The sequence below is a fragment of the Mastigoproctus giganteus genome, chromosome 14, assembly GCF_048544385.1.
Source record: "Mastigoproctus giganteus isolate SK-2022 chromosome 14, ASM4854438v1, whole genome shotgun sequence".
Taxonomy (NCBI): domain Eukaryota; kingdom Metazoa; phylum Arthropoda; class Arachnida; order Uropygi; family Thelyphonidae; genus Mastigoproctus; species Mastigoproctus giganteus.
The window spans coordinates 26,840,208-26,857,342 of NC_143588.1; the positions used below are offsets into that span (position 1 = coordinate 26,840,208).

The window sequence follows — 17,135 nt, forward strand, 5'->3', positions numbered from 1 at the left end:
CCAATCCAGAGTCTCTATATCGAAGCACATGATCCTCCATTACATCTTCGTAGGAAATCATTACTGCTCCACTATGCTGCTAAGATCCAGAGTCTTCCATCTCACCCCAGTTGGGAGTATCTTTATAATACTCGGTGGGATTTGTTATATGACAGCAAGCCAAATGAAAACAGACCTGCTTCACTCAGGATTAAAGAGCTTTCTCAGAGTTGGAATATCAATTTAAGCGATATTTTTCAGAACACAACTGCACCTGTTCCACCTTGGACATACGTTTCTTCCTCCCACGATACACATTTTTTGGAGTGGGGAAAGAATAATGTACCTTCCTTTAATATCAGGCAGTTGCACTTAGCTCACACTACTCAGAACTCCCATGCCTGTAAAGTCTATACTGACGGATCCAAAACAGATACTGCGGTTGGTGCAGCTGCAGTTTTTCCTTCTCTAACGGTTACTGCCTCACTACCATTAGTCTGCAGCGTCTTCACAGCCGAATTATATGCCATCAAATTAGCACTCAGTAAAATTATTGAACTTTCCATCTCACCTGTCATAATTTACACTGACTCGCTCAGTGCTGTTTCTGCCATAAGGAAGAATTTTTCATCTTCTCATCCTACCTTGAAACACATTCATTCTCAGCTATTTTCCTGCAGTGTGTCTAATCAATCAATCAGTTTTTGCTGGATCCCTGGCCATTCTGGTATTCCGGGAAATGAAAGTGCGGATCTTGCAGCTAAACATCCTCAACCAGCTGTCCCAGAACATCCTCAGGTTCCTTACACTGATTATAAGCCTGTTATTCGCAAAGCAAGTTACGATAACTGGTCACAGATCTGGAAAAGTAACATCAACAATAAACTTTACCAGATAAAACAAGAACCAAAGCTGTGGCTCTCAGGCTTTCGACAAAACAGACGAGAGGAAGTAGTACTGGCAAGACTCAGAATTGGACACACGCATCATACTCATCTGTTCCTGCTACTGGGAGAAGATCCACCCCAGTGTTCAACCTGTGACAGTCAACTTACTGTTAGGCATTTCCTCTTTGATTGTCCCCTATATTCAACCATACGGTCAAACACTTTTCAGTCGGTCTCTAGGTTGAACCTCTCACATGATTTAACTCATATCCTGGGAAATGAAGCAAACATAAATGAACTTGTAATATTTTTAAAACGTATTGGCCTATATAGGAGTATTTAATTTAACATCAACAGTGTTATATTTCGACTAAATAAACTATCAGCAGACACAATTTGGCCTCAGTAGCCCTTGTGTCGTTAAGCCAAATAACAACAACAACCTCAAATCATAGTATCAGTCAGGTTGGTCAGATAAGATCCCCCCTTAACAGATCAATGCTGTGACTGCAGTATAATTGCATTCCTGTCTAGATGGTGCTACGTTACTTCATTCACCAGTGATTCCCATTATTTTCCCTGAAACAGAAGTTAATTTAACATGTCTGTAATTACTTATGTCACCTTTTAATCCCACTTGGGGATACATTCACACATCTTCAGTACATAGCGGCCTCTCCTGAATCCAGAGATGCTTTCATAATTATGGGTAAAGATTTGCTTACCTCCTTTGCTGTCTCCCTTAATATACTTGGATAGATGTCATCCACTCCAGGCACCTTTTTTATGTTTAACTTCAACAATTTCTCTTCCATTTTCCTCTCAGTTATCACAAATCGTTTAGCTCCCTGTTAAATTTTGATCAACTTCTGGCATTCCCCTCCCCAAAGATCTCCTGCATGTGTATGTAGGTGCAAAATACTTATTCAGTTTGTTTGTAACCTGAGCAGCATCATAAACAATAAAACAATAGACATCAAGTTAAACAATAGACATCAAGTTCAACCCCTTCTTTCTACTGTTAATACAAGTAAAAAGTCTGTGCTGTTTTTCTTGCCGTTCTTTGCCAGAGATGTCTCATAATCTGCCTTAGTTGCCTAACCTCTTTTGTGACTTAGTTACAGACTAGTTTATATCTACCATAGGCTTCTGTATCAGCTGATAATTTATATGCCTCCCACACATTTTTCTTCTCTGCCACAAGTCTCATTATTTCATCCGATATCCATTTAGCTCTTAGCAGCTTTCAAGTACAACGAATTGCTGCCGTTAATCAGATCATGAGTATGGCTTCCTCTTGTTACCCCTATAATATGCTGCTATTGAAAATAGTCGTCCAATAAATCAACAAAGGTTTTGTTAGTGACAAACCCAAAAGTTACAGTCAGTATATTGGAAGGTAATTTAGCAAGCTGGAATCTGATTAGAGTGGTAATGGTGAACCCAAGATTAACTAGGAACCAAAGACTTAATAAAGGGAATTGGCACAATTGGGATTTTTTTCTAAATTTTATCTTTTTGGGAACCATGACACATTTTAATCTTTAACTTAAATTGAATGTAAAAGGTTAACAATTCACTTATTTTATTTCTAGCAACCAATGACAAGAAGAAGCCAAGCCTTAAACCCACCAAAATTTCAAATTTTTAGTCAGTCAGGTAATAACAACACAAATAATACCAGTCTCAGTGTGGTGCAGACACCATCAGCACAACCAAGGTACTTTTTTTTTTTTTTTTTGTTATGTTTTAATATCTTGATTGCCTGATTTGCTACCTTGATTATGATAACAAAATTATACAGTAAGGTCAAGAAGTTCTTGAACTTGCTGTACAGTGCTGCAGTCAATAAACATAGTGCAATATATTTGCTATTGTCAAATTGCAAATATTTGCTAACCCACATCCACATATATGTAGAAATTTATTAATCATTCACTGTGTTTTATTGCTGCATATGTTTGAAGCACATTTATTTTATCACAATTTTTTAGTATGAAATATATTGGAATGTTGTGCAAGCATCACATTATGCCAACACTTGGGGAAGTGTGCTTCCGAAACATTGAAAATGATATATCAAGTTTGTGGAGAGGATTCACAGACCATGCTGGAAGAACTTTTACCTCTTGTATGCCTGAAAATTTGAAATAGCAGAACACTTTTTTTATTAAAACTGTTGTGTAACTGTTAAACTTTCAGAAGCTTTAAGCCAAAAATCAGTGCACTTAGTGGCTGAAAGTTTGTGGTGATCTAATAATAATCCATTTTTCAGTGTCCATCATCATTGGGGATTAGGGTTGATGTTCTCTGCGACCTGCAAAACAATAAATTAATTATCATTGATTTGGAAATCATTGTGTCATTCACCATGGTCAAAATATAAATACAGGTGTTATACTGGATACAAGAATAAGTTAGCAAAAGCATCCAGAACAGTGGTTAGGACAAGTAAGTTGCTGCATGATGATGCACCCACACAGTACTTGTTTCTCTTGCAACCCTTATTCATGTGACATCTCACAATGTGATTTTTTTCCCCTTTCCCAAAAGAATTTACAAGGCTGTCGTTTCAGCAAGATGTTACATCCTTGTAAATAACGGTAAAATCAACTCGATGGTTTCCATGCCATACAGCCAGAACAGTTTCAGAACTGTTACTGTACTTATGTACAGTAAACTCTGTGAAACCTGGCACTTCACACTCTGGAATACTTTTAAATTATAGAACATTTTACAATCCAGAAATATTAAAAAAATAATCTGTCATTCATACCATTGATTGCATATATCTTTAAGAATCTATGCAAAAACAGGTGACCTTGCTTTATATAATGTGCTTGAAGGACTTGATTGTAACATTGTCATTTGGTCATTATCATTGAATTTATCCTTTTTAATCTTTATTCTTTTTTTTTTTTTCTTTTTCTCAGCTGACAGGATTTAAAATGAAGTGTGATGGCCTTGATTCTCACAACAAAACAAATTTGCTATTGCAAAGAGCTGCCCTGGTGATATTGCTTTCCAGTTTTAAACAGAAGCTTTCCGTTTGGTTAATTGGCCATTTTTTTTTTTTTTTTTTTTTTAATGAAAACCCAAACACGAGAGGTATTAGAACCTATAGTACTTAGTACCGGGCGCTTCCGTAGCCAGGTGGGCAGGAGCAGCAATGCGTAGCACACGCTTCTTGATTAGACTGGGGTTCGAGCCCGTGGCCACCAAATACGGAGGATGCGGAAAGGTCAGGGAATGACCACCGCATATCCCTGGAGCAATATGGCCTTAGTTGCTAATGCACCTAAAAAACCAAATAACAACAACAACTTAGTACCATGCTTCGGTTGGAGGTTGAGAAGACGAAAGAAGAAATTTGTTGACATTAGACTTGAACTTCTGTAGACTGTAATTTTCAGGAAATATGTATGAAGGAATGTTGTTCCAGAAAACGGCAGTTGAATGAATAAACGAGGAAGATGAAAAGTTTGTTCTGTGAGTTTGAAATTGAACAGTAAATGGATGTTTGCTGGTGGCGACTGTTTTGTGTTCAGACTGTTTTGAAAGAGAGAGCGGGAATTATAGAAGCCAATTCAGAAGAACAGTGCCCATGGATCTGTAGAAAAGGCATGCAGCAGAAACAATACATCTATGAGACAGAGAGTGGAGAGACTCTGTTAGAGAGGAGTCATTAATTAACCTAACTGCCCTCTTCTGAATGGAATCTAGAAGCCTGAGAGAGGTTTTGGAGGCACCACAATATTCCATGGTAGGGCAGATTTGCGACTTGCACAGAGTGAACAGCTGTTTGAAAGAAAAGTAATGCCAAGAGCAAAAGAGAAAACTAAGTTTTTTAAATTCAGAGGAAGCAATATTTGTAATGTGCTTGTGCTAAGAGAGAGAGATTAGAAGTGAGGGTAATCCCCAAAGGAGATATATCATTTTGCCTAGATATCGGAGTGGCACCAAAGATAAGCATAGGGGCAGAAGAATCCTTTTTGCGAGATATAAGACAAGACCGAGTTTTAGAAGAATTGAAATCAACTAAGTTGTCTTTGCCCCACTGGAGAATTACCTGGAGATTGGCATTTAAGGAATTGGTAGTGGATATTCAAGAAGTTGAAGCTGATTGAGCAGGGTAAGGTTTTTCAAAATGGAATGTGGAATGCAATGTGCTATCATCGGCAGAACTATGGATAGGATTTCCAGTCAACGGAAGAAGGTCATTAATATACAGGAGGAAAAGGGTGGGGGAAAGAACTGAACCAGCATTAGTGGAGAAGTTAGAAGACAGAGAGCCATCTACCATCACCCTCAGTGAGCGATCAGAGACAAAACTGGAGAACCAATTAAAAAAAAAACAGTTGGCAAACCATAAGATGGAATCTTGTTTACAAACATGATTGAAAGCCTTTGAGATGTCAAGAGCAACTGCTTGTGTTTCACTGAACTTTTCTATTGAATTTGTCCATAAATGGGTAACTAACTATATAGTATTGGTGTAAATACACCATAGTTAACCCATAAATTTGAACTACATAAGTAGTGTAGAAGGCATCGTTTTAATTGTATCTCATATTGTGGTTCTTCTTATCGTTTTAATTGTATCTCATATTGTTTTTCTTCATATCATTTTAATTGTATCTCATATTGTGGTTGCTGAGTGAAGGCAACCACAATGTGAGTTTTCAAATTAAATGGGTAAAATAAGCCAGAATATCACCAGTGGATTGACAATGACGGAATCCATACTGGCGAATCATTGATCAAACGGAAGGCTTCTAGGTACTTGAAGAGTTGGCGGTTAATTGATTTCTCCATTGTTTTAGAAAGAGTAGAAGTAATTGCAATGGGACGATAATTGGATGTGAGAGATATGTCACCCTTTTTAGGAACTGGCTGGATTTGAGCAAATTTCCAAGCAGAAGGAAAAACACCTTTTGAATAAGAAAGTGAAAAAAGGCGGCAAAGAACAGGACCACAGGTTTTGAGAACGAGTGGAGAAATACCATCAGTACCTAAAGCTTTCTTAGCATCAAGTTTCGTCAAAATCCTTCTGACATCCTTTTGATGGAAGACCACAGGAGGCATTGAATGGAGTGTGTTGAGAATGGTGGGAGGTTTTTACCGAGATCATCAATACATGAGTTGGAAGAAAAATGGGATGCTAGCAGATCAGCTTTATCCATGGCTGAAGTGACAACAGAACCATCTGGTTTTGACAGAGGTGGGAGCAGAGATGGGCAAAAGTTGCAGTCAATAGCTTTGGAAAGAGACCAGAATGCTCGTCTACCATTAGGACAAGAAGCAAGTTTTCTACTCTTAGCCTGTTCAAAGTCTAGTTTGGTCTGATTAATGACTGCTTTACAATTGTTGCAGGTGCCTCCGTAGCCAGGTGGGCAGGAGCAGCAATGCGTAGCACACGCTTCTTGATTAGACCGGTGTTCGAGCCCGTGACCACCGAATACGGAGAATGCGGAAAGGTCAGGAAATGACCACCACATATCCCTAGAGCAATGTGGCCTTAGTTGCTAATGCTCCTAAAAACCAAATAACAACAACAATTGTTGCGACATTTGGTATAGGCAGAAAATGAAACTGAAGAACTGGAAACAAGCCAATTACAATATGCAACATTCTTCTCTTGAACAGCTTTAGTACGTTTATTGGAAAACCAAAGATTTAGATAAAGGACGAGATTTTAGTGCGGGGTGTGGAATAAAGGATTCCATTCTTACAAGAATAATTTCGATGACCTGATTTGAGCAAACGTTGACATCAGAAGTTTCGAAGCAGTAGTCCGACCAAGGAAAAGAAGAAAAGAAATCTCGCAGGTCATCCCATTTTGCATTCTTGTAATGCCAAACAATACGAGGTTGGGAATAGCCATGAGATAAAGGCTCCTTTGGAGAAGAGACAATCACCAAGTTGTGATCTGAGGTACCTAAAAGACCAATCATTTCGACCGTGTACTTAGAAGGGTTGTTTGTGAGAAAAAGATCAAGCGTGTTAGCTGTATGGTTAGGATTGTCCAGTATTCTTGTAGGTAAATGAACAATCTGTGTAAGGCCATTAGAAATTGCAAAAGCCTCAGCATCTCAACCAGCTGGGTCGGTGTGACTAGAAAACGGAAGCCAGCTGGAGTTGTGAACATTACAATCACCAAGGAAAATTACCTCACTGTTAGGAAAGTTGGACTGGAGAAAGTCAAGTTGCAAAGAGAGGAAGTCAAAGAGCTCCAAGTGATTAGTGGAGTTGGGAGAACGGTAGAGTCAACACATGAATTTCACACATTGAGGTAGAGAGTATTTAAGCCAGAGAAGATTGAAGCGAGGAGATTCCAAATTACCAATTCTCTGACAGGGAATATCGGAACGGTCATATGCACAAGTACCACCTTTGAGGCGAAAGGAATCATACAGTGAATAATTTGAGCAACTGAGATGAGCAGTAGTTGAATGAACCGATAACTGGGATTCTGTCATTAAATGTATATGAGGTTTGGCAGACTGCAAGTAGAAATGGACATCGTTGAGATTAGAATTGAGACCACGTATATTTGTGAAATGAATTAGGAAATTTTTGGGAGGTTTAGATCTTTTTCGCAGATAAGCTTACTCTATTAGTTTGACAATTCAATAGTAAGAAAAAGTGGTGGGGGGGGACATATCATTGCTGTATGAAATAATGAAATTTTTTGACATGGCATACACATGGTAAGAATATACCCGGATCCTTGACATAATGTGGCCTCGACAATGACCCCCCCGCATACACACTACTTGAACTCCCTCCAGTCACTATCTGGGGGGTCCCAGATAGTGACTGGAGGGAGTTCAAGTAGTAGAGGTAGCGAGATTATACACTAACTGATGATCCGGAAGCCTCCTAAAGAGTTACCAATAGGTTTGGTCCGGTGTACTAACTAGCATCCGACCTGCAAACACTGTTTTAGAGCTCTACCCTCGAAATGTAAGGAAGATTTGTTTAAAAGATGAGTCTGCTATGACAGCCTGTTTCAGGACTATTAGATAATTAGTGACACTAGGGAACACCAATTATCTGATGTTCCACATCAGATAGTTGGTATTCTCTAGTGTCAACATGCAAATAAAACAGTTGTAAATAAATTGTTGGATGTGTGTTGTGTGGTATAAGAAATCTGAGTTTTTGAAATTGCAACATAGCGAAAGTTACACCGAACAACAAATTTTGGGTCATATCTTGTTACAGGAGTGAAAGTAAGTTTACTTTACTTACATGAAAATAGTGCTTAAAATGGCAGATTGGCTCTTGTTTTCAATAGTAGTTTTTTATATTTATTTATTATATATTTATTATATTATATATTTTTTATTCATATTACAGTAAAATGTGGCTACGAACATACCTGGATCAAAAACGGAATCTTTTTGTCTTTCGCTTAGCTTCAGGAGCATCCCTTTTCACCCTCCACTAGAATCGGCTAACATGGCAGCACTCCATTTACTTTTGTATCTTTTTTCCATCGATATCGCTGCAGTATCTTATGAAAGTGCTCACCATGTTCACCACAGTTTGACCAGAAGAAATCCCTGTATGAGTGCAAGAAATGCATCTTCAATGAAATGTTGCACTCCACTTTTTAATAAGTTATGAGATCTTCCACAAGCTGCCTGTAGTTGCTGGCTTTAACATTTCCTGGAAAAACTAGTAGAAACATTTCAAAAGGGTTTCCTCGCTGATATCTTACTATCACTAAGGACAGATTTGAAATGGTTATCTTGAAAAAGTTGCCTTATTTGTGGACCAATGAGAATGCCTACCTTAATCTTCTCTATACTAAGTCTTGGGAATTTCTCTTCCAAGTATGTGAATACAAGACCATTCACTTCCAAAGCCTTCACAAATTTTTTCATGAGTCCCAGTTTGATGTAGAGTGGTGGAAGCAAAACTTTATTTGTATCTACCAGAGATTCAAATGCTAAGGTCTTTATATCAGGTGTTAATGGTTTCGTTGAGGCCAACTCCTCTTCTCCTAGTGCATATCCTTGGCATGACTATCCCACTCACAGAGAAAGCAACAACACTTAGTGTAACCATTTTGTAGTCCTAATAAAATGGTGATTACCTTTAAATCACCACATATCTGCCAGTCATGCTTCTGATTGTGTACACCTAAGACAATGTTCTCCATATTTGTGTATGGTTTATTTATTTATTTATTTTTTTTTGCGGATGGCATATGCAACAGGTGTTGAAGGCGACATATTTACATTGTGTAATAACACCGCCTTAAGGCTAACCTTAGAAGCATCTATAGTCTCCATTCTTTGGGAACATGCCTCATGTTCATTGCTGCCGTTAGACCATCAACATCCTTACAAATAGTGAGTTCTCCTTCTGTTTCATAGAATTTATCATAGTCTTAATTTCAAGTACGAAAAGTTGTTACTTTCACAGAATAATCCAGAAGATTCCACTGCTGTAGCTGCAAGGACAAAAGCTCTCCGTTATTCTTCTGCAGTTTGAGATACCTAATGAGTTCATTAAACTCTCTATGATCTTATGCAGTTCAGACAGATAAAGGTTTGGGCAAAATAGTGGATCCCTTCGTATAGACTCTGCTGTACTTTTTTGCATATATCAAGTTGATGAGTGTCTTCATCAGAATGTACAGAAGAGCGGTCAGGTGGTTTGGGAATAGGTAGTACTTCACCACGAGGCACGGGACAAATTACAGATGGTATATTTGGGTACTTCACTGTCTGCTTTTTCTTCATTATCATCCTTTTTGTAATAGGGGGCACTATACCGAAGTAACAGTCTATGACGTGATTTGTTGGCTCCCTCCATATCATGGGCCCTACGAAAGGCATAAAACAGACCTTTTGATTAACCCACTCATTGAGTTTCGATGAACAAGTAGTGCAGCATATGTGTGGAGCCTAGTTCTTGTCCTAGTCACCTACTTTACACCCAAAGTACAAGAAGTAAACCTTTTTCTTGGCTTGAGTTCAGGGATCCTTTTTTGAAGACATGACTTCTTCACATACTTGACAGAAGTCATCCGGACTATTCACACAAATACTGCACAAAAAAGTAGGAATCTCACAGAGAACAACCGTTAACTGAGAACAAATCACCCAGTACCTAGCCATATTCGAAGATTACTACAACATAGTTGAAGACACATTTGAGGCAACAACTTATCACGTGATGCAGAGGAGGGGCAGTTGCCAATCATGTGATAAGAGCGTGGTGGTACTGAAACTGTGGTGTTGCCATGCATTTTGCTGAAAGCCGTAGTTGATAATGAAGAGCAACTCGCTGATATGAGACTACAACTGTAATTCGAAAACAAGAGCCTATCGACAAATTTTAATGTGATTTTTGTATGTGTTGACCAGTGTTATCTGCTGAAAGTAGTGCAACTTATTACAAAACCACATTTGTTCTACTGTGTTAATTAAGACCATTGCATTATCTATGCAGTTTAAATCTTGCTTCCTGCAAAAACAGATGAAAGGCTAGATGATGATATTTACATATGTAAATAAGGTCAGTTTTTCTGGTTAATATTTATTGGAATGTGCTCCTATAAAACTGCTAAAATATACTTCTAAAACCTGGCACCTTTCAATCCCTGAGGGTGCTAGATTTTGAAGAATTTTGCTGTATTAAGTTTAATATGTAAATCTGGGAACTTTTTGATGGTACTGCATATAATTGATAGCTATGAGTAAGATGTTGATGTGGGCTCCATTGTTTTTTCATAAAATTAAATCCAACTGTGGTTTAAAATATGACTGGTTTGTCTTGACAATAAAATTTAAGCATCAAACAACAGATAAATGAAACTTAAGTTCCAATGTATGAACTTTGTATATAGATTTCAGATTTCTTTGTTATTTTTTATGGTGATTCTGAACATGTCTTAGAACCTGTGGTATTCTAGTACCATTTTTGGGTTGAAGGTACTTGTTGACATGACTAGAAGTTCTGCAGATTGTAAGTTTCAGGAAATACATATGAAGGAAAGTCTTTCTGAAAAACAGATGATAAAGGGATGGGATTGAATGGAAGCAGAAAAGTTCAGTAAGCTTGCAGTTGAACGTTGAATGGTTGACTAGTTAAGGTTTGGGACTAGCTTGGAAGAAAGAGGTGGAATTACAAATGCTGATTGAGATGAACAGTGCCCATGTAAATATCCTAAGAAAAGGCATCGAACAGAAATTGAATGCATGTGATATAATTGTTAGTTGGTAGAGTTTGTAAGTGAAAAATCAATTAACCAGATTGCTCTAAGAGATTAAGTGAAGTTTTGGGGACATTCTTCCAAGTGTGGGAACAGCATTCATGGTATGGAAAATTCCTGATTTTTCTTCTAATCTAATCAGCATTATAGCCTCAGATGCTGATGTGCCATAAAACACTTATACTTTGTACAAACAAACAAATCTTCTAATTAAATCATTCACTTTTTAGAAGAAAAGTAATGCGATGCTGAGAACAAAAGAGAATTTTTGAAAAAGAGCATGGGAGCAGGACTCTTTTCAGTTCAGAAATAAGATGGGAGTGGAAATAATGAAGTTAACTAAGATGAGATTAGCTGCTTCAGTTCCTCCAAATTTTTCCATTGAATTTCTCCAAAGGTGGGTAACATAAGCAGTTCTAACAATGGATTGGACACTGTCAAAATCTATTGGCAATCATCAATCAAATGGAAGGTTTAAAGATAATATAATTGTGGTGGTTGAATTTTGACATTACGTCGGAGAGTTGCATTACACTTAATTGTAATGGTATGGTAATAGGAAGAGAGCAATTTGTCACCTTGTTTAGAAATTTGCTATATGTGAGCAAATTTGCAGGAGGACCTAAAATGTCTACAAGAAACGAGTTAACTCTGGAGCTTAGGATTTAAGAATAGGTGTAGAAATATCATCAGGAGCTGGAAATTTTGACATTAATATTGTTCAAGATTCCTATGTGTTTTTGTTGAAAAACCAAGGGATGCATTGTATAGAATGTGTTGGATATGGTGAAAAGAGATTTTCCAAGATCATTTATGCAAGTTTGAGTGAAAATAAGATGTTAATAAGTGCATGTTATCTTTAAATAAGGTTGCAATAGAACCACCAGGACATCACAAAGGCAAAAAGATGGATTTAGGTGGACAGAAGTTGCAGCCATTGCTTTGACTAGAGACCAAGAAGTTCAACTACTGGTTTAACATGAACTAAGTTTCATTATTTCAGTTTTTTTCAAAACTGAGTTTGTATTTATTAAGAACTTGTTTAAAACTATTACAAGTTTTGGTATGGTTAGAAGCTGGAGATTTGGGTTCAAACCAATGGCAGTGTGATATATATTTTGAACAGCCTTAGCACACATTCATTGAAAAACCATGTGGAGAATAATTATTTCTATTTAGGGTTAAATGAGGTATTTAGAAAATCAATCCTACAAGAATAATTTCAATGACATGATCTTCATCATCAGCCATTTTCAATCCACTGCAGGATGAAGACCTCTCCAGCAACTTTCCAGTTCCTTCTGTTTTGAGCACTGGCCATCCATTTACTACCCGAAACTCACGAATTTCATCTATCCATCTCCGCCTTTGTCTTCCAGGTTTTCTTCTAGCTCCTCTTGGGTACCATTCTGTTATTTTCTTAGTCCATCTGTCATCATGTCTTCGAGCTATGTGTCCTGCCCAAGACCATTTTAGTTCTTTAGTTTTGAAAAGAATGCCTTTACTTGAGTTTGCTGCCTAATCCATGTATTTCTCTTCTTATCTAATAGTCTGATTCCCAATATAATTTGTTCCATTCTTTGCTGTGTAGTTCTCATCTTCTCTTCCATTCTTTTGGTGAGTGCTCAAGTTTCACTTCCATAAGTCATGGTGGGGAGTATACATTGGTTCATTATTTTACATTTCAGACAAACTGGGACATTGCTCTTCAGTATGTGACTATATTTCCTGAATGCTATCTATCCAAAATTTATTCTTCTCTTGACTTCCAGCCATTTATCATTATTATAGTTAATAACTTGTCCCAGATAAGTATATGACTCCACCTTTTCAATTACTGCTCCTTCAATCATTATTTCCCTTTCTGTGGCATACTTGTTCATCATTACTTTTGTTTTAGCCGTATTCATCTTTAGTCCAAAATCCTTACTAACTGTGCATAACTGAATAAGATTTTCCTGTAATTCTTTGGGATCGTGACTTATGACCACAATGTCATCTGCAGATCGTAAATGGTTTAGGTACTCTCCGTTCACATTGACTCCTTTCTGCGACCAGTCTAATCTTCTGAAAGCTTCCTCAAGGGCAGCAGTAAACAGCTTCGGAAATATTGTGTCTCCTTGTCGAACTCCTTTCTCGATTTTAAATTTCCTACTGTCTTTGTCTAGTCTAATAAAGGAGGTAGCACTCTCATATATTTTCTTCAAAATCATAATATATGGGGTATCTATGCCTTGTCTTTCCAGTGCCCAAAACATTGCCTTATGCTGTATGGAGTCATGTGCCTTTTCATAATCCACAAATGCCAGGCATAATGGTGTTTTATATTCATTTGCTTTCTCCATTCGCTGTGATATTATGTGAAGGTGATCCATAATTGAGAATCCTGTCCTAAAGCAAGCTTGCTTTTTCGGTTGATTCTCATCAAGTGTTCTTTATAATCTGTTAGTAATGACCCTTGTGAACAACTTGTAGATGTGGGATAACAAGCTAATTGGTCTATAATTTCCAATTCCTGATTTATTTCCTTTCTTATGCAGCAAAACTATGATTGCATTATTCCACTGCTTAGGCATCACACCTTTTCTAATGCACTTTGTGAAGAGCCTTGCCAGTTTTTGTGTTATGTCTCTTCCTCCCAATTTTAACAACTCTACAGTAATTTCATCTTCCCCCGGGGCATTCTGATTCTTCATTTTCTTCAATGCATGTTCTACCTCATCAGGAAGAATGTCGGGTATGTTGTAGGTGTTGCTACTTTGCAATCCATCTTCCCCACTGCTGGCATCATTCCCTCGCTTCTTGTATAATTCTCTATAGTAGTCTTCTGCTATTTGAATTATGCCTTCTCTGCTGTTTATAAGTACACCATCGCTATTCTTCAGTTTCAGTATCATTTGTCTTTCTGTATTACTGCTCATGGCTGCTGATTTAAATCCTTTGTTTTCCCTTAATGCTTGTTCTACTTTTCTCAGTATACTCAATTTTCTCCCTGTCAGTGTTTTTCTTGCTCTTCATTTGTCGTTTTTGGTTCATCATGACAAGTGTTTCTTGACTAATTTTTTTCTTCTTTAGATTTCTTTTTCCTTATAGGTTTCTTGGGCTTTATCACTTTCAGAAAGTTGTAATATTCCTCGTTGATATCTTCGTCCTGAGCAGTCTGCAGAAGCTCAAACTTGTTCTTAAGTTCCAGTACATACTGCTTTTTCTCCTTCTTTGTTATCTCAAAGACCTTTGTATTATTTACTTGAGTCAGTTTTTTCCTTTCCTTTCCTACATCTATATCAAGTGTACATCTTACCATTCTGTGATCACTTCCAACATTTACCTTATTCAGGACGGTAACATCATTAACAATATATCTTCTTTTAGTGAGGATGAAGTCGATTTCATTAGTTCTTAATCCATTTGGACTTTTCGATGTCCACTTTCTGTTCACCCTTTTCTTGAAAAAAAGTGTTCATTACTGACAGTCCTTGAGATTCTGCAAATTTCACAAGTCTTTCACCTCTTTTATTTCTTTCACCAATTCCAAAATTTCCTATAGTTCCTCTTTCTTCGCTGTTTTGCCTTTTTTCCATCCTTAGCATTGAAGTCCCCCATAATAATAGTGTAGTGGGTTTTCTGCTCATCTAGAAGACTCAATTTCGGTGTACATTTCTTCAACCTCTTCATCATCATGACTCGATGTTGGTGCATAAATCATTATAATCTTTAGCTTGTACCTCTTAGAAATCTTGAGTATTAGTCTTGACACCCTTGGTGATGTACTTTTGAATTCCAAAATGCTGTTTTTAAAATCTTTACGGACCAGAAAGCCAACTCCACCTTTACTCCTTTCACTGTTTCCATTGGTGTACAGCAGATTTCCACTTGATAAACTTATAAGTGATTCATTTATTCTTCTTGTTTCAGCCAATGATATTCCGATGATATTCCAATTCACATTTTCTAATTCCTTTTCCAGCTCTAATATCCTGTCTTCACCGATGAGTGATCTTACGTTATAACAGGCCAAGTTCAGTTTCCGTGCATGGCAGCCTAGTCGTACCCAGAGATTCTTAGTGCCCTCTGCTTCCACTCTGATCCTCTCTCTGCCGTAAGAGGGAGAGTGAAAGCTGCTGAGGACTGATGGCCATTTGCTTTGCCATGCTGTCATATGCTGGAGGGTTTGGTCTTTTCCTCTTCACGCTGACCAGGCGTCTTGAAGAGAACCACCCTACACGTTCGTTGCCACCTAAGTGACGTAACAGGGCTTACCATCGAGAATGTGCATGAGTGGATTTTAGGGAGGCAGGCCAACCGGACTTCTCCTAAATCTTCTGTAATAGAGAGATATTGGATCCATCATGTTTTAGGCTGAGTGTCTGATAACACACAAGATACCTGTTCCCCTCTAAGACATGATCTAACAAATATTAAAATCAGAATGTATAAAAGAGTAGTCCAACCAAGTTAACGAGGAATAGAAATTATGTAGATAATCCCATTTTGTGTTCTTGTAATGCTAAATGAAATGCATTAGAAATGGGGGGGGCCCTCTTTGGAGAAGAGACTGTCATTAAAGATGTGAACTGAGGTACCTGGAGGGCAACTAACATTAACAGTGTACTTTGAAGGGATGCTGATGAAGAAAACATCAAGAGGTCATTTTGTATCTTTGGGTGCATCAACATATATGCATAGGCACCTATTGTCCTGACTATGCCTGTCTGAATGTAACGACTGAACTCCCAGTGGATGGATTCTCATGAAATTTTATATTTGGTTCGTATAGAAAGATTTGGTGAGCCACACCAAATTTCATACTTTGCATGTATTGTTATGTAAGACGTGAGCATGGTATCGCTTGTAAAGAAAAGAGACAAAAGTAAATGGAAGGAAAGTAATAAATATACAGTTGTAATTACACTGAACAGAGTTTTGAGAATGTAAAACTATGGAGTTATATTAAGTGTTCTGTAAAGTTATAAACTCAGTAAATCATAATTTTATATTTATCATAATTATAACTATTTGATAAGAAGATGACTGTATTTACTTTTCGCTTCAGTTAATCATAGAAAAAGAAACACAATTCAATAACACTTTTGCTGCCTTTACACACATAAGCATAAAATAACACGGAGTTATGTGCCATAAACGTAAAACAACATGAAATTAATAATTACTCAGTATTGGCACACTGACTGCCTTGCAGTAATACTTGGCTTTTGTTTATAGACTTGGTACACAGTTTTACCTGTTTTTTTTTTTTGCTTATGTCAATATTAGTTTATGTACATGACTAAACTTTTTTTTTTATAAAAGTTTAATATTTGTTCTGATTTACAACTTAACACAAAAGTAAGTTTTTGTTTTTAGCAGTGAATTCCAAAAGTTTAATTTTTAACCATTATGTTTTTATATATTTTATCCCTCAGCTTGGAATGTTGGTATGTCTGAGGGATGATTTTTTCAACATTTCGAAAATTACAGCACATTCAACAAGGTCTCTCACGTTTAGGTGGCAGCAAACATTAATTTTGAGAAAAAAAATAGAATGTGCCTTATATGTAATGCTCTGCTTGCATTACCTAACTTATAATGGAAGTACGTTATTGGATGTTAGCATATATGCATAGTATATCCGGAGCAATATGGCCTTAGTTGCTAATGCTCCTAAAAACCAAATAACAAACAACAAACATAGTATATGCTACTCTTAATAAAAAAGTTTAATCAATATCACATTTTCCGTGCGTGTTTCATTAGTCCCTTGAAAGTAGCCTCCCCTGCCCTCCTAGACCACAGAAAGCTATTCATATAAATGAAAGTGTATTTTGTGTATTGCTCTAGAATGAAAAGTTGGATCAAGGTTAAGTTTTAAACCTATGTTCTGTTGGTTCTTGGGAAGATTTCAGGGCCAGTTATGATTTCGCAGCCCATGTCCCCCCCCTCCACAAAAATCTGCATGAATGAAAGTATGCCTTCATAGACAAGAAAAATGTGGATTTCTATCAAATTTTAAACATATATTCTGTTTGACTCTGAAGTTC

The 17,135-nt window shown here is 37.2% G+C and overlaps 1 protein-coding gene across 3 annotated transcripts in view; it reads left to right on the top strand.

Annotated features, from left to right (window-relative positions):
* The window catches only part of Cdc27 (cell division cycle protein 27), a 472,030-nt gene that overhangs the window by 214,011 nt on the left and 240,884 nt on the right, over positions 1-17,135 (top strand). For all 3 annotated transcript variants that reach the window (XM_090389309.1, XM_090389310.1, XM_090389311.1), the window contains exon 9: positions 2,462-2,586. In XM_090389309.1, coding sequence (XP_090245435.1) covers positions 2,462-2,586 — 125 coding nt within the window. The remainder of the gene's footprint in view (positions 1-2,461; positions 2,587-17,135) is intronic.